At 34.8% G+C, this 18,983-nt stretch overlaps 1 protein-coding gene across 3 annotated transcripts in view; it reads left to right on the forward strand.

The window, feature by feature from the left end:
• The window catches only part of RIMS2 (regulating synaptic membrane exocytosis 2), a 738,459-nt gene that overhangs the window by 350,827 nt on the left and 368,649 nt on the right, over positions 1-18,983 (forward strand). For 2 of the 3 annotated variants that reach the window (XM_006830627.1, XM_006830629.1), the window contains 4 exons: positions 9,628-9,695; positions 11,507-11,626; positions 16,909-17,008; positions 17,844-17,967. In XM_006830627.1, coding sequence (XP_006830690.1) covers positions 9,628-9,695; positions 11,507-11,626; positions 16,909-17,008; positions 17,844-17,967 — 412 coding nt within the window. Of the gene's footprint in view, positions 1-9,627; positions 9,696-9,826; positions 10,036-11,506; positions 11,627-16,908; positions 17,009-17,843; positions 17,968-18,983 lie in introns of all 3 variants that reach the window. The other variant, XM_006830628.1, reaches the window with a different exon arrangement.

The raw sequence follows: 18,983 nt of genomic DNA on the forward strand, positions 1-18,983 counted from the left end.
GCTGGAAATGTAAAGGTAGATGATTTGTGGCAAAGGGAGGGGAGAGGGAGCTTCAGAAAGTTCGTGGAAAATTCCATTATCTTTTCATTCTATTTTTCCATGAAGTTTTAAATGCCCTCTCATATATACTGGGAGTGTGATGGCTCCATACAATAAGCACTGGACTGTGCTTCTCAGTTTGAGCCTGCCAGTTGCTCTGCAGGACAAAGATGAGGCTTCCTGCTCCCACAAGATTTCAAAAGCCTTGGAAACCCTATACAAGGCTGCTGTGAGTTGGAACTGACTCCAAGGCACTTAACAACAACAACATGTATGCTGCTCTATGACAGTGGTTCTCCAATGTTTTAATCACAGGACCTCTTTATATGTTTAACAGTGATTAAGGATGGCAAAGTTCTTTTTGTCATGTGGAATATATTCAGCAGTACTTATCATATTACATCTAGAATTCAGAAGTTTAAAGAATATCTAATAATTCATTTAAGGTAACAATAAAAGCCACTGTATGTTTACATGAATGACTTTTTAAGTGAAAATTAGCTATAGTAGATCCTCATTATTTGTGGAGTCTATATTTGTGAATCTGAATACTTCCTAAAATGTATTTGTAACCCTTCAAAATTTTGATCATTCACACGCAGACAGCTGCAAAAAATTTGAGATCCAGGATAAATATGTTCCCACCTGAGGTCAATCAAGGGAACTCCTGCCTGGTTTAACTGGCAATTGAACCCTTAACACATAATCCAATGTTTGTTTTGAGGTGATGGTCAGACTTGTATGTAGCAGAAATGCTTTATATGCACCTCCCATATTGTTACATACCAAATATTAAAAGATACGTACTTGAGGGCTGTTGTTATTAAGTACCACAGAGTTGGCTCTGACTCATAGCCACCCTATAATAGGGTTTCCGAGGAGCAGCTAGTGGGTTTGAACCACTGATCTTGTAGTTCAAATTGACCTTGCGGTCCCCTGCATATTTTGAAGCACCACACCAGAACTTGAGAGCTAAAGGTTAATAAAATTATAACAGGCGTCATCAAGGACTTTCTTAAGTGAACATTTGTTTTAGTTTTTGAAGGAAAATGACTGCCTAGTACTGTTTCATGTCAGTAATTTACTCATTATTGTTTTTGTATAACCAGTACAAAATTCATAACAATGAAAAGGCAAATCATGTACCAGGATTCTGACTCATAGCGAGCTTACATACAACAGAATTTACGTTGCTATGTCCTTCCTGATTCTCAATCATTATCGTTGTGGATAATGGGATAGTGTCAATCTTGCTCATGAGGTCTCCTACATCCTAACTGACCCTCGACCCTCGACTTTACCAAACTTGCTGTCTTCTTCGAGTGATTGATGATGACTCTGAATGATGTATCTGAAGGATTTATGTGGATATATTCTTATTCATAATTGCTATTGATTTATAGCTTGTTATTATTGTTTCCTCCCCCCCCCCTTTTTTTTCGCACTGTCTTTGTTGTTTTCCTGCCATATTGACTTGTAAATTGAGTTGGAAATCATTATTTCTTATTTCTGAAATATTTTTTTAATTGCTTTTAATTTTATTTAAATATTTGGATAGTTTGCAGTGAAAATAACTGAATATCTGAGTCTGGAGATTTCTTTTAAGAGTTTTTAAATTACTAGTTCAGTTTCTTAATAGTTATAAGGTTATTTTGATGAGTTTTGTCAGATTGGGTGACTTGTAGTAGTTTTTTTTTTTTTTAAGAAATTGGTCCACTTTGTCTAAATTGAAAATTCGTGGACTGTGAGTTGTTCATAGTGTTCCCTTAGTATCCTTTTGATAGATATCTGAAGGGCCTGTATCCTCTGTTTAATTCCTTGTTTTTAATCTATATCTTTTCTCTTTTTTGTTTGTCCATTTTATTTATGAGCTTTGTTCATCTTTTTTAAGAACCATCTTTTTGTTGCCATGATTTTTCTTTTTTGCTCTTGATTTCTGCTTATGTATTTATTAATCCCTCCGTTTCACTTGCTTTAAGTATATTTTGCTCTTTTTTTTCTAGATCCTTAAGGCAAGAAATTAGATAATTGATTTGAGACTTTCCCTTGTTTCTAATGTAAATCTTTAGTACATGGAGGGCTTCAAAAAGTTCATGGAAAAATGGAATTAAATGATAATGGAATTTTTCCATGAACTTTTTCAAGCTCCCTTGTATTAAATATCATCCTTTCAGCATTTCTTAGCTGTGTCTCACACGTTGCAGAATGTTGTCTGTTCATTCCCATTCAGTTTGAAGTTTTGCTTTGTTTGTTTGTTTGTTTTTTCTCCCTTCAGACTGCTTTGCCAGGACATGATTTAGAACTATATTGTTTCTGTTTTTGATGGTTGGAGATTTTCCTGTTATTAAGTTCTAGTTTGATCCCATTGCGGTCAGAGAACATAGTCTGTGTTATTTCATTTCTTTTAAGTTGTTGTTTCTGTTTCTGATAATTATTTTATTTTATATTAATATAGCCACTCCTGCTTTTATAATTAATGTTTGCATCTTTTCCCATCCTCTTATTTTCATCCTGCTTCTATAATTATATTTGAAGTAGGTTTCTTATAGACAGCATATTTTTTTATCCATTCCGTTCATCTTTTTTATCCATTCCGTTTATTAGTTGGTGTACTTGGACTATTTACATTTCATAAAATTATACAGTAGGTATTCAGTCTGCCTGTTGTGTTCTTTTTTGTTTTCTGTTGGCGCCTTCTGTCTTTTTTTCTCTTTTTCCATTTCTCTGGTTTCTTTTTCTTGCTCTCCTATCTTTGAGAATGAATATTGATTCATAGTGTTTTCCACTGAATCACTTTGCATAAATGTTTTAAATGATTACTTTGTGTGTTGACATTTGACTAGTTCCAGTAAAAGTAGAAACCTTACTTCCTTTTAGTTCCTTTACCTTCCTATTTATAATTTTTATTCAGTCTGTGTGCTGAACAAATAATCTGAGAAGCTGGATTATATGAAGAAGAATGTGGGATCCGGATTGGAGGAAGACTCATTAATAACCTGCAATACGCATATGACACAACCTTGCTTCCCGAAAGCAAAGAGAACATAAAATACTCACTGATGAAGATCAAATATTACAGTATGGGTTGCAACTCAGTGTAAAAACAAAAATCCTCACCACTGGACCAAATAGCATCAAGATAAATGAAGAAAATATTGAAGTTGTCAAAGACTTCATTTTGCTCAGATCAACCATCAACACTCATGGAAGCAGCAATTCAGAAATCAAACGATGTATTGCATTAGGCGAATCTGTTGTACCATACTTTTTTAAAGTGTTGAAGAGCAAAGATGTCAGTTTGAGGACTAAAGTGTGCCTGATACAAGTCATGGTATTTTCAATAATCTCATATGCATGTGAAAGTTAGACAGTGAGTACCATAGAAGAATTGATGCATTTGAGTTATGGTGTAAGAGAAGAGTAAAAGTTCCACCGCTACCAAAAGAACAAATGAATCTGTGTTAGAAGAAGTACAGCCAGAATGTTCCTTAGAAGACAGGATGGACAGACTTCATCTTTCATACTGGGGACATATTATTAGGAGGGACTAGTTCCTGGAGAAGGATATCATGCTTGATAAAGTTGAGGGTCAGACAAAAAGAGGAAGACCCCAATGAGATGGACTGGCACAGTGACAAAAATAATGGATTCAAGTGTAGCAACGATTGTGTTGTTGGTGCCAGGTCAGGCAGTGTTTAGTTCTGTTGTGCATAAGGTCACTATGATTCAGTATCCACTCGGTGGCCCCTAACAACAACATTTATAAAGTTATTATCTTAAATATTTCTTTCAAATCTATTGAAAACCATGCCAGACAATGGTATGCTCATTACTTCAAGCCTCAAGTAAAAATCAGAAAATTCAAGATTTATCAAGTATTTACCAATATTTTCACTTTGCATGCTCTTTGCACTTATTCTTTGTAATAATATTATGTTCCTTCTCTTTTGTTTCTCTTCTATTTCAAAGAATTTCTTTAGTTTTTAGATTTTTATTTATTATTTATTTTTTAGAGTAGGTCTGCCAGTGACAGATTCTCTTAGTAGTTTTCTCTTATATGAAAATATCTTTTTCATTCATCCCTGAAAGATAAATTTACCATATTTAGAATTCAGAGTTAACATTTCTTTTATCTTGATCTTTGAAAAACATTGTGCTATTTTCTTCAGGCTTCCAAGATTTCTGATGAAAACTGTTATTCAAATTATTTCCTCCCATAAGTAAAGTATTATTTTACTTAAACTCAGATTTTAATTTGATTATGATGTATCTTGATACAGATTTCTTTGAGTTCATCTGTTTGAGGCTTACTTAACTTTTTGAAATTGAGAAAAATTCAGCCATCATTTCTAATTACTGTATCAGCCCCGTCTTTTTTTTACTTCTCCCTTTGAGACTCCAGTGACATGAACATCCGATCTTTTGTTCTTGTCCCTCAACTCCCTGAGGCGCTCTTCATTTTTGACATTTTAAGACTATTTTCTCTCTGTTTTTCAGATTGAATACTTGTTGTTGTTTTGTATCTTCAGGTTCATGGAGTTGTTCTCTGTCTTCTCCAGTCAGTGACTGAGTACATCTGTTCAGTTTCTTATTTCAATTATGGCAATCCAGTGCAAACGGCTCTGCAAAGCCATTTGAACTGCAAAGTTGGTGGTTCAAGCTCACCAGCTTCTCCTCAGAAACTCTATACAGGGTTGCTATGGGTTAGAACCGACTGGATGGCACTTCACAACAACAAGTATGGAACTGTAGCAATCACTGAACTCCTAACTGCTAGGTCAGTGGTTCAAACCCACCAGTCCTCTTCGGAAACCCTATATAGGGTCACTATGAGTCAGAACTTACTCGATGACACGTTATACAACACCAACCAAAACCATTGCATTTTATAGTTCTAAATTTTCCACTTAGTTCTTCTTTGTGTCTTTTGTATCTTTGCATGGAATTGGAAGGCCCAGCAACATGTTTTTGTGTTGCAACTAAAGGATTGATGTATCTTATTATTTTATTTCTGCTCTATGGAGCTATACTGAATAATAATATTAAATCATTGTTGTTGTTGTTAAGTGCTGTCGAGTTGGTTCTGACCCATAGGGACCCTGTATAGGGTTTCTGAGGAGACGCTGGTGAACTTGAACCACTGACCTTGAAGTACAAATGGCTTTGCAGTCTGGCGCATTAACCCACGGCACCACACCAGAACTCCATTAAATGATTACTATTGTCTAAATACTAGTAGTACTTAAAAGCTTAAGATTGTTTTTATTTGATATATATGATTTATTTCTTACAGTCACATTAATTTTTAATTATGCAACAAATCTGGAAGAAAGATGTGGTAGTTTCCTTCTGTAAAGATTTATAGCCTCACAAACCCTAAGGAGCAGTTTACTCTTTCCTATGTTGTTGGTGTTGTTAAGTGCCATCAAGTTGGTTTTGATTCATAGCAACTCTGTATAGGGTTTCCAAGGAGCAGCTGTTGTGCTGTACGTCCAGTTCTTATCCTATGGCACCACACAGGACATGACTTTGTCCTATAGGGTCACTATGAATTAGAATAAACTCCATGGCAGTGAAGGAGTCTTGGTAGTGTACTGTTAGAAGCTGGGCTGCTAACAACCAAATCAGTAGTTCAAATACACTGTTGTGCTTCTGTAAAGATTTACAGCCTTGGAAGCCCTATATAGGGTCTGTGTGAGTTGGCGCTGACTCGGTGGCACACAATCACCACTACTACCCTGGCAGTGGTTTCTCTTTCTTTCTTTCTTGTTTGTGTTTTGCCATGTATCGTGTACCTTCATCAATCAAACATTTTCATTTTAGCTTTAAATGGGCAAAATGTTATTTTCTTTATAGAGGACAGAATTAAATTTCTGCCTTTTGTAGGTATAAACATAGAAGAGGAAGAGAAATTATGAGCTTTATTTTCATGTCTTCACACACACCAACCAAGGATTTCAGTTTACAAGCTCAACTTGTGGCTTCTCAAATTCAGATTTATCAATGTTGTGCTGTGGAACACTAGTGTGTTTTGAATGGGTTGCAGGTTTCCTGAGATACAAATACCATTGACCCTATGCATTACCAGCTAGGCATGAACGTAAATAAGATTCCATGGGCTGGTCATCTCCATTTGCCCCACTGTATGGTACTAATCATTGTCTATTGGTGACAGCGTAGTGGTTAGGAATCGGGCTGCGAACCGCAAGGTCAGCAGTTAGAAACTACCAGCTGCTCCGCGGGAGAAAGATGAGGCGTTCTGCTCCCATAAAGATTTACAGCCTCGGAAACCCTGTGCAGGTCGCTATGAGTTGGAACCGACTCCACGGCACATCACAACAACAAAAAAATTGGTGACGTTGTCTATTGGTGACATAAAGAAGACATGAAGAAGCACTGTTCTAGTCCACAGGTTAAAGAATGGCCTTCCTTCTACAGATGGTAGTTTGCATGTGTTATAGCTCTATTCTCTTTCACCAATCAGCTTCTTAGAGAAACTGTCTCCAGAGCTTCTCATATGTTGTTGTTGTGAAGTGCTGTTAAGTCAGTTCTGACTCATAGTAACCTTGTATAAGGTTTCTAAGGATCGGCTGGCGAGTTAGTAGTCCACTATTTATCCTGCTGTGATCATAATCACCTGGAGGACTTATTTGAAACCCTGTTTGCTAGGCCTCAACAGCAGACTTTCTCATAAAGTAGGTTTAAGGTGGGACATGAGAATTTGTATTTTTAACAAATTTTTATGATGTGGGAATTTCACTTTCAGAACAATTGGTCTGTATATACGTACAGTACAGCTTCCTGCCTCCTCATCTCCCTTTAAGAGTCCTGGGAACGTAATAGTTTTCTTAGTTAGGCTGCTAACTGCAAGGTCAGCAGTTTGAATAGACCAACCACTTCTCAGGAGAAACATAAAGCTTTCTGCTCCCTCCCCATAAAGATTTATAGACTTGGAAACTCTATACAGGGTCACTATTAGTTGGAACTGACTCAATGGCACACAACCATCACCACAACCATCTTTCTTTGGACTCTTTAATTACTTTAATCTGATTCTAATTCTTATCAGTTGATCCAAACTGATCTTTTAACATCCTTCCATTCTGCCAAATTAAAAGCACACTTTTGAGTTTCCCCATCCTATTTGATGTGTAGATACCATCCAATATAATTGACTTCTCTTCTTTATAGGAAACTCTTCTATTTGGTTTAGAGACCTTAGTCTCTATCCTTTTTCCTTTTCTCTGTTCCTTTTTTCCCTCAACTCCAACTCAGAATCTTGGAATTCATTTGAATTCTTTTCATATCTTATTTTAGCCTGTCTTCTTAAACCGTATGGCTTACTGCTATCTGTCTGCTGATAATTTCCAAATTAAATGCTCCCTGTTCAGACCTTTTTCTTCTAAACTTTACTAGTTTGATCAACTGATTTCTTACATGCCACTTAAAAAGCTTGTGTTGTCATTGTTAAGTTGCATAGGATGAATTCTAACTCATAGTGACCCTTTAGAAGGTTTCCAAGGAGCAGCTGATGGATTTAAACCACTGAGTTTTCAGTTAGTAATCCAGTGCTTATCCAACAGCACCACACCAGGACTCTGAATAGGATTTTCAAATAGTATATATATTGGAAACTAATAATTCTAAGATACTCTTAGATATTTTAGAATCTCTGAAACTTAACACATATGAGGTTACAAAACTCTATGAGAGAGATAGTAATTCCCTTCTATTTCTTCCTTAATAACGGCTGCTCATCCTTTAGTCTTTTCACCTCATAAAGGGATTTGTCTGTCATTCAGCGATTGCAAGACACCAGGGACTTATCCTTGAATTCTCAGTCATACTGCTGTTCTTTCTACTTTCAAAACATCTCTCAATTCTTTTTTTCTGATGTGTCAACTGCTGTCACCTTTGTTCATTCCATATTCACCTCTTCAAACCCAGTTTCTATGGTTCTTAGAATCTGCTTTTAAGAATCTAAATCAAATCATGCCACCATCTTGCTGAAAATCATTCAAGGAATAAAATTCATCAGCTTTACTAGGACTTTAAAAAGCCTTTCTAAAAGTTTAGGAGCCCTGGTAGTGCTGTAGGAAAAGCACTGGACTACTAATCACAAGGTTGGCAGTTTAAATCCACCAGCCACTCCTCGGGAGAAACATGAGACTTTCTGCTCCCACAATGATAGACAGCCTTGGAAATGTCATATGGACTTGCTATGAATCAGAATCAATTTGATAGCAGTGGGTTTTTGTTTTGTTTTGTTTTTTAAAATGTTTTGGGCTACCAGTCTTACTTAACACTCGAGTTTAGTTCATTCATTCAAGTTTCCTTCATTCTTTTTGATTCATATACTTTACTCTTTTTTTCAGTTAAATCTTTTACAGTATTATGTTGGAACAAGAGCTCTTGGACTGTTTGTTCTTCCACTTTTCATTTGCCTACCTTCCTATTTGTTCTTTCGTTCTCATCCTCAACACCACATATTTAGAGGTGTTTGTCAACCACCAAATCGAAATGAGATCTTACTGTATCCTCTCTAGAAGTGTTCTATACTCTCCTATGTGACACTTTTTAAGCACAGGTGCAGTTTTGTGTTTTTTTGCGATTGTTTACTGTCCTTTCCGTTGTAAGCATGTCTCATTGTTTTACCCTTTACACTAGGGCTTAGCACAGTGCATAGCAAATGGAAAATGTTTAGCAAAATATTTAAAAATAAATGGAAGTGTGAACAGATACATGGGCATATATAAATTAAAAATGACTTTTCCCCAAAAGTAGAGGGAAAGGAGGAACATGTAAGTTTGGGAATTGGATATTATTCTTGGTTGTCAGTTATAGAAATTGGCTTAAAATTATTTTAAAAGAAAAAAATGACTGTTTACAAGAATGCAATTTCTAAAAAAGTTAAAAATTGTTTCAAAGAGATATAAAGGAATTCATGTTATTTAAGTAAGTTTTATTTTATTTTCACTGGTACAGATTGAATGAGTATGGTTTGTCATTTTCATACAAAATAAACCTTTTGTGTAACCAATTTCTTTTTATTTATCCTTAATCACTCAGATCTTCTAGAGATTTCCGCATTATAGAGACTACCATACTACATTCCAAGAACAAAACTTAATGACTTGATTTTTTTTTTTATAGTGGTTATTGACAAACCACTGTTTGTTTTATGAAATGTTCATAATCTTTGGAACAGAACAAAGTTATCTCTGTAGGCCAAATGAAACACATAAATACCATGACTGACATAGGAGATACTTTCTTCCTCCCCTCCTCCCCCTGCCCCCGAATATGTAATTTCTTTGGTTCCTACTCTGTTGAATATAAAGGTTTTTTTGTTGCAAGACTTTCACAGGATTTGTCTAGAATACATAAACTTTATATTCTGCATTCTATAAGGTTTACTCATTTGGAATCTTCGTTTTCTCTTACTTAGTATGTATAGTGAGTGCTACAGACAGAGTTCTTAAAACTACACAGTATCACACAATTTGAAATGTTTATAATGTCTTTTTGTCTGTCCTTTCTTTCAACAACATCTCCTTTACTGCACTTTTGTCTGTCCAACTCTCACAGGAGACATGGATTACAACTGGTTGGACCATACGTCTTGGCCTAGCAGTGAGGCTTCCCCAATGTCTTTGGTGAGACATGTGGAGCCTTACAATTTAATTTTTGTTATCATTTCACGTTTCCTTTTTAATTTATACCTTTGCATGTTTTCTTTTTTTTATATCTTTATTTTATTATTTTTATTTTTATCCCACACCTGTAGGGGACAGTCAAAAGGGAAAAAGAAAAACTAGTGAGCAGGCAGTTCTGTCGGACTCTTACACCAGGTCTGAGAGACAAAAGAAAATGATGTACTTTGGTGGCCACTCTTTGGAAGAGGATTTGGAATGGTCTGAGCCTCAGATTAAGGACTCTGGGGTAGATACGTGTAGTAGCACAACCCTTAACGAGGAACCTAGCCATAGTGAGAAGGTACTGAGATTGTGGAGCCTGCCTTTTAACTTGCTCATTTGGTCTTCGTTTGCTCTCTGTCATTCATTAAAACCGAACATAATCAAAAGACAGGGCATTTCAAAGGTCAATGTAGCATTTCTTAAGGTGCAGAAAAGAAAAACAAAACAAAACAAAAAACCCTCTTGCTTGCTTTGCTGTTTTTATTGTTTGACAAAATACCAAAAACTAAAGAAGTAAATAAAAATAAAATTTAGGAACAAAGGAATGTTTTGTCTTATGGTCGCATGAAAGAACATTGTGATGTTATTATAAACCACAAATAACAAAGAATTTTTTGGATTGGCTTTTTTGATTGCTTGCATATATTTTCCTTGGGATGAAAATTAAATGATTAATAGTTTAAATCCCAGGCAAAAGGGAGATAATTGGGTTTGTTTGCACAGAAAAAGTTGTTTTTCTTTTTTCCCTTTCACTGTCATTTTGCTTATTTTCTTTTATTGTCATAGCATTTGAATGTAGTGTTAATTAGTATTAGAACCATTGTCATCTGCTTTGGTATTTATTATTTTTGCTTTTAGCATAGTGGGAATTTTGAAAATCTTTTTACCATATCAGTGTGATTGAGTGGCATTTTTGCCTACTAAATTCTGCATGAAGATGTGCATGCTGCTTTTAGATAACTCTGAAACTACTGTGATTACACAAATCATTAACTTTGTTTTTTAGCATATAATTTACATTAGGATGGTGTCTTTATTTATAAAGGACTTGGTTCTGCTCTGAGAAGGATATACACTAATATTTTCAAAGTTATTTAACAAATGGATACCATTGAATTATCTAGTAGAGGTAATTTACTAAATACATCAAACATATGAAAGAACCAATCAACCTCTAAAAAGTAAAAACTGTAATCCATCCACACCTTTGAATCAGGCTTTATTTTTCCCTCATGCACATTCAGTTGGAACTCATTAAAACTTGTGTAGTTTAAAATTTTTTAATTCAGAAACCTACTTTAAGAAAGTCCACATCATAGGTTCAGATTTTATGTTTTAATATAATTTGACCTTTCCATTTTCACTCTAATAAAATCTTTCCATATATTTCAAGTGTTTGAAGATTAAATTCTCATTTTTAAAAGAGTTCAACTGCACAGAATTTAATCCTATTTTTAATCTTCAATGCATATTATACTAGAATATGCATATATTGCTAAGATGTTTTCTTTTTTATAGAACTCTATAATTTCTGTGTTGTGTGAGAACACTAAGAATTTGAAGTAATTGTATTTTGGAAAAATAAAATTATACAATTGAGGTTATATATTTAATGTACTAAGTCCTTTTGATTAATGTTTTTGAATTCAAACTGATTTGTGTAATCATAACACTTTGGAATTACGAAGTTTGGGAGGATTGTACAACCAGAAGTGATTTGTCATAAAAAAACATTATTTTTGGTTTGTTTGTTGATGCAATATTATCAGCATCCTGTGACCTGGCAACCTTCTAAAGATGGAGATCGTTTAATTGGTCGCATTTTATTAAATAAACGCCTAAAAGATGGAAGTGTACCTCGAGATTCAGGAGCAATGCTTGGCTTAAAGGTATGTAAATCTATGACATTTTTACTTTCTATTGCTTCACAGATTTATCAGTAAAGTAAAGGCTGTAATAACTGTTTCTATGTATGCTAATTTAGTGAATTTTTTTCATTTCAAGAGTCCCCAAATATCTGTACTCATTGTCTTAAGTTTTTTCATTCTCCAAATATTAATTGGGTGCCATTATGCTTAAGTAATACTATTAGCTGTACGTCTTTAAATCAGTGAGAATAACCTGAGTTATGATAAATTTGAATTCTGAATATAATGCTCTAAATTTGTCTAAACAATTTGCCCTTTGTCTGTATCTATATTTATACTCCATTAAAATGATGGTGTTGTTGTTATGTGCTATTGAGTCAATTCTGACTCATAGTGACCCTATATAGGATTTCCAAGGTGCAGTGGGTACATTTGAACTGCTGACCTTGTGGTTAGTAGTCCAGTGCTGATCTTACAGTGCCACACTAGGAGTCCTTTATTAAAATAATTGTTTTATTTAATTATTAAATTTGCAAACTTGGATGATGAGTGGTATATGTATAACATGAATATAATGTTTGTGTTAATATAGAAAATATGAATATAAGAAAGAAAATACAGTTTAAAATCTGGAAATGCAGGAATAATTATGGCATGAGATTCACTATAAATACTGATTTTGGTTTTATTGTAGAATATTAGGCTATTACTTGGTAAATGCACAAAACAGTGTTCTGTTGCTTTTTTTTTTTTTTAATCTTCTATTGCCAATCAAAAACTAAAATGAAAGGAAAAGTAAGTATTTTAAAGTTAAGCCATTACTACAGAAGTTGTCCTATAGAATATATTAAGTGGAAGATATTATAAAACTTTGAATGTCAGTGGGATTGAGCATTTTTTATAGAATTGGTACTTGTCTCAGCAGTTCATGTGTATTACCTTCTTTAACACAGTACATGAGAAATGGGCTTTAAAAACTGGTATGGTCATACCAGTTGTAGCTAAGGTGAGATATAAATCCAGATTGGTCCAGTATACTGTATAGACAGTTTGGAATAGAGTTTAGAAGGTATGGATTTGAATTCTAATTACTACAGTTACTAACTGTATGACACTGAACAACAACACTTCTCTTAGTTTCAGTTTCTTCATCTGTACATTTTAATAATACTTAGTTCTTACAAAAAATTTAAACATTATATAAACATTCAGTACATTGACCTCAAAGCTTTCAATAATAACTATTATAGTATTTATCAAGAGGAGGAAGTTTATTTAATATTTACATAAAGGCATTTGCCTGTAAGATATATGCATTTTCAAAATCAAACATAGGAAGAATTAGTTCATATTACCTATTTTGCAAATGAGTGCAATTTATTACAATTAGGGAATATATGTATGGAGTAAGATATGTCAGTGATTTTTGAATTCAGATGTCTTTCACTCAACAGAGAAAAGAAAAGCAATGTAGTGAATTAACTTAGTTATTATTGATCATTTAACTTGCTATGAAGTTGATGCATTAATTTAGTGACATGTGAAATCAAACCATGGATTTCATTAAGGGTTCATGCAGCTACAAATATGACTCAACAGCACTATTGCTGATATGTGTTTTTGCTATTCTAAAATAAATTCCAGATGTTTTAATGCTGTTGTGACTCATGTTTGCAGAATAGGACTACTCATATGAATCTAGGAAAATTAGAAATTGTCAAAAATGAAATGGAACACATCAACATCAATATCTTAGTCATTAGTGAGCTGAAATGGACTGGCATTGGCCATTTTGAATCTGACAACTACATGGTTTACTTTGCTGGGAATGACAAAATGAAGAGGAATGGTGTTGCATTCACTGGGAAAAAGAACATATCCAGATCAGTCATGAAGTACAATGCTGTCTGTGATAGGATAATATTCATGCACCTACAGAGAAGACCAGTTAATACCACTATTATTCAAACTTACGCACCAACCACTAAAGCCAGTGAGGATGAAATAGAAGAATTCTACCAACTTCTTCAATCTGAAATTGGTCAAACATGCAATCAAGATGTAATGATCATTAGTGGTGATTGGAATGCAAAGGTTGGGAACAAAGAGGAAGGATCAGTAGTTGGAAAATATGGTCTTGGTGATAGAAATGATGCTGGAGATTACATGATAGAATTCTGAAAAATCAATGATTTGTTAATTTCAAATACCTTCTTTAGATAGCATAATAGACGACTACATACATGGACCTCACCAAATGGAATACATAGAAATCAAATTGACTACATCTGCGGAAAGAGACAATGGAAAAGCTCCATATCATCTGTCAAAACAAGGCCAGGGGCAGATTGTGAGACAGCCCAACAATTGCTTATAAGCAAATTCAAACTGAAGCTGAGGAAAATGAAAAGAAGTCCACGAGAGCCAAAACATGACCTTGAATATATCCCCCCTGAATTTAGAGATCATCTGAAGAACAGAGTTGACACATTAAACACTAAAAACAGAAGAGTTGTGGGATGATATCAAAAACATCATACGTGAAGAGAGCAAAAAGTCATTAAGAAGAAAAGAAAGCAAGAAAAGGTCAAAATGGATGTCAGAAGAAACACTGAAACTTGTTCTTCAGAGTAGAGATGCTAAAGCAAATGGAAGAAATGAGGAGGTCCAAGAGCTGAACAAAAAATTTCAAAGGTCAGCTTTAGAAGATAAAGTCAAATATTACAACAAAATATGCAAAGATCTGGAGTCAGAAAACCCAAAAGGAAGAACACACTCAGCATTTCTCAAGCTGGGGGAACTGAAAAAAAATTCAAGCCTCGACTTTTGTTGCTGAAGGATTCTCTGGGCAAATTATTGAATGATGCAGAAGGCATCAAAATAAGATGGAAGGAATACACAGAGTCACTGTACCAAAAGGAAATGGTTGATGTTCAACTGTTTCAAGAGGTAGCATATGATCAAGAGCCAATGATAGTGAAGGAGGAAGTCCAAGGTATATTGAAGTCATTGGCAGAGAACAAGGCACAAGGAATTGATGGAATACAAATTGAAATCTGTCAAGTAAGTGAGGTGGCACTGAAGGCACTCACTCATCTATGCCAAGAAATTTGGAAGACAACTATCTAGCCAACTGATTGGAAGAATCTGTATATGTGCCTATTCCAAAGAGAGGCGACCCAGGGGGATCTGGAAATCATTGAACAATATCTTTGATATCCCATACAAATAAAGTTTTGCTAAAGGTAATACAGAAACAGCTGCAACCATACATTGACAGAGAACTTCCAGAGGTTAAAGCCGCATTCAGAAGAGGCCATGGAATGAGGGATATCGTTGTTGATGTCCGATGGATCTTGGCTGAAAGCAGAGAACGATGTTTACTTGTGCTTTATTGACTACTCAAAGGCTTTTGATTGTGTGGATCATGACAAACTATGGACAACATTACAAAGTATGAGAATTCCGGGTCACTTAATTGTGCTCATGAGGAATCTGTACATGGACCAAGTGGCAGTTGTTGGAACAGAACATAGGAATACAGAAGGATTTAAAATTAAGAAAGATGTGTGGCAGGGTTTTATTCTTTCACCATACTTAATCAACCTGTATGCTGAGCAAATAATCCGAGAAGCTGGGTTATGTGAAGAAAATCATGGCATCAGGATTGGAGGAAGACTTATTAACAACCTGCAACATGCAGATGATTCAACCTTGCTTGCTGAAAGTGAAGAGAACTTATCTACTGAGTGAAGATCAAAGAGCACAACCTTTGATATGGATTACATCTCAATGTGAAGAAAACAAAAAATCCTCACCACTGGACCAATAAAAAACGTTCTTATCAATGAAGAAAAGATTGAAGCTGTCAAGGACTTCATTCTTCTTGGATCAACTATCAACACTCATGGAAACAGCAATCAAGAGATAGACGACATCTTACATTAGGCAAATCTGCTGCATAAGACATTTTAAAAGCATTGAAGAGCAAAGGTGTCAGCTTGAGGACTAAGGTGCACCTGGCCCAAGCCATGGTATTTTCAATAACCTCATATGCACGTGAAAGCTGGACAGTGAATAAGGAAGACCATAGAAGAATTGATGCTTCTGAGTTACGGTGTTGGAGGAGAATATTGAAAGTGCCATGGGCTACCAAAAGAACATACAGATTTGTGTTGGAAGAAGTGCAGCCAGAGTGCCCCTTGGAGGCTAAGATGGCCAAACTTCGTCTCTCATACTTTGGACATATTGTCAGGAGGGACCAGTCACTGGAGAAGGACATCATGTTTGGTAAGGTGGAGTGTCAGAGAAAAAGAGGAAGATCACCAGCGAGATGGGTTGACAAAGTGGCAGCATCAATGGGCTCAAGCGTGGCAACGATATTGAGGTTGGCCCAGGATTGGGCAGTGTTTAATTCTGTTGTACGTAGGGTCACTGTAAATCAGTACTGACTCAATAGCACTTAACAAAAACAACAACATAAGAGTTTTCAAGGCTGTGGTATTTTGGAAGTAGATTGCTAGATCTATCTGCCAATGTATCTCAGAGTTTTAGTTCCAACCCTTTTAATTATTAATCATACCATGTCGCTTAACCATTTGTGACACCCAGGATTGTGATATAAATGGTCTAAACTTTATAGTAGTTCTGACAATATTAAATAAATTTTACAATTTTCTCAGGAATCATCTCCCATAGTGCACATTAATTGATGTGCTTACAAGATTACTAATTAGTGAAATTTTGGTAGTTTATCATAATTAGGACTTCCATTGTGGTGTTCTACGATCAGCATTGGACTTCTAACTTCAAGGTCGGCAGTTCAAACCCACCAGCTACTCCTCAGAAACTGTATACAGGGTTACTGTGAGTCCGAGTGGACCTGACGGCACTTAATGACATCATAGTTATAATCAGAGTAACTAAGAATTATATTGTTACAATGTTTAACATATCTTCAAATGTATTATTTTTGTTTTTTAGATTTGACAATAACAAGAATTCTATAGTAAGGACAGAAATGATAAATTGGTTAGTTTTTTGTTCCTAAGTTTTCCAACATTTTAAAAAAGTAATAGAATAAACTGAAAATATTTGGAGTATATAAAAAGAGTCCACACTTAGAACATATTTTTTTATTCCTAATAATAACAATATATATATATTTTTAAATGATTGTCAGTGCATGTGCTTAAATAAAAGATGTGAAAGCTGTTAATTTCTTAGGTAATTTTTCCTTGAATCTTTAACTATGATCATTTGGCAAAAATAATCCTGTTTTAATACCTCCCTCTTTTAATCAGGTTGTAGGAGGAAAGATGACAGAATCAGGTCGGCTTTGTGCATTTATTACCAAAGTAAAAAAAGGAAGTTTAGCTGATACTGTAGGTCATCTTAGACCAGGTACGTCTACTTTGAAATTCTTTTATATTTTAAACTGTAAAGCAAGGTTAGTTCAGACCAAGTAATTCTCTTTTAGTAATGACTTACCCAATGTCCAGAGAGTTCATTGAAGTTAAACATCAGTCCTTTTCTTTAATGGAAAGTTGTAACTATTATTTGCAACTTTCTTGAGTCATATTTTATATTTTTACCAATAATATTTTTGTTATTGTTAATAGATATTCCTAATGTGTAACTAGTAGTAACCTATTTTGTTTCTCATACATCTTCATTTTTCTTTTGAGAAATGTCAAATATTGTTTAGGAAACAAACTTAATGCATAAATGCCTATTTCCTAAAAAGAGTCAGCCTTGTTTCTTTGGTAATTGTTTTATTGAAGAAACACTTGAGTATCTTGGAGAAGATTCTATTTGATACTAAATATTAAGCTTTTTACAAGAAAAGTTAGACCACAGATGATTAAAAAAAAGAAAAGAAAGTGCTTAGCTGCATACAAACTGAACAATCTCAAGTACAGAATCTTGAAATCTTTAAAGACAATACTGAGAGTGGCCATTTTATATAAATAAAATTCCTATTAAGTCACACGAAGATGACTTTTTTTTTTCCCTCTGACCCCTAGACCTTATTAGAATTTGGCCTTTGGGTAGAATATAATTATCATCCATGTTATCAAATTTTACACCACTCAAGCTGTTCTCAAGATTTTTCTTATTCCATAATGTGGATTTTATTCTACAGAGTTCATTGAAGCTTAATATTGATGTCGTTTTAAGTGTATTTTGGGTGGCTAGCGCTTCTTTCTAAGATTATCATTATTCACACACACTATAGGTGATGAAGTATTGGAATGGAATGGAAGACTATTACAAGGAGCTACCTTTGAAGAAGTGTATAACATTATTCTGGAATCCAAACCTGAACCACAAGTGGAGCTTGTTGTTTCAAGGCCTATTGGGTAAATTGGTTTTGGTACTTTATCCATTTATAAATTTGAGTACTAGTAAATAATTTGTTATGTGTAGTATAAAAATATTTTGTTGCTCTATGAAAATAATTTTTGGTAGGCAACTCTGTTTGCTCCTACTTTACCAAAAACCATATAGTAAATAACTATAGTTAATAACAAAAGAAGAAATGTTTTTATTATCTGTGAGCAGTTTAGTAGATGGGTGAAGCCATAGTATAATAAAATTACTTTAAAAATAAGTTTAGTGGACTATGACTCTGTATTTTGTGAAATAAAATTTTAAAACTCCACTGCCATCAAATCGATTCTGATTTAGCAACTCCATAGGACAGAACTCCTTCACAGGGTTTTCAAGGTATAAATCTTTGTGGAAGCAGACTGCCTCGTCTTTCTCCACAGAGTGAATGGTAGGTTTAGACCACCACCTTTCAATGCTGAAGCCACTGCTCTCCCAGGGCTCCTTTTGTAAAATTACTGTTGTTGTTTTGTATTATGGAGTTGGTTCCAACTCACAGGGACCCTGTACAGGGTTTCTGAAGCTGTAAATCTTTACGGGAGCAGAAAGCCTCATCTTTCACCTATGGAACAGCTGGCATTTTCGAAGTGCTGAACATGAGATTAGCAGTCTGATTTGTAACCACTATGCTAAATTAGGACTAACTATATTTAGACCTTTACACTCCACCACCACCACCACCACCAAAATGAAGATTTCAACATCCCTGGTGTAAAGTACCAGCTTATGAAACACACACATATATATAGCTTATATATAACCTCTTTTAAGATGATGAATTAGTAGGAAATACTTTGAACACCAATGTACTCTTAGCTTTGTAATTTGTTGCCTATAGAGTGAGTAAGTTTAAAACACAAGTTTTAAACTTGTGTTGTTGTTGTTGTTAGGTGCCATCGAGTCGGCACTGACTCATAGCGACCTTATGCATAGCAGAACGAAACAATGTCCGATCCTGGGCCAACCTCACTACTGTTGCCACACTTGA

The sequence above is a fragment of the Chrysochloris asiatica genome, unplaced genomic scaffold (genome assembly GCF_000296735.1).
Source record: "Chrysochloris asiatica unplaced genomic scaffold, ChrAsi1.0 scaffold00001, whole genome shotgun sequence".
NCBI classification, from domain to species: domain Eukaryota; kingdom Metazoa; phylum Chordata; class Mammalia; order Afrosoricida; family Chrysochloridae; genus Chrysochloris; species Chrysochloris asiatica.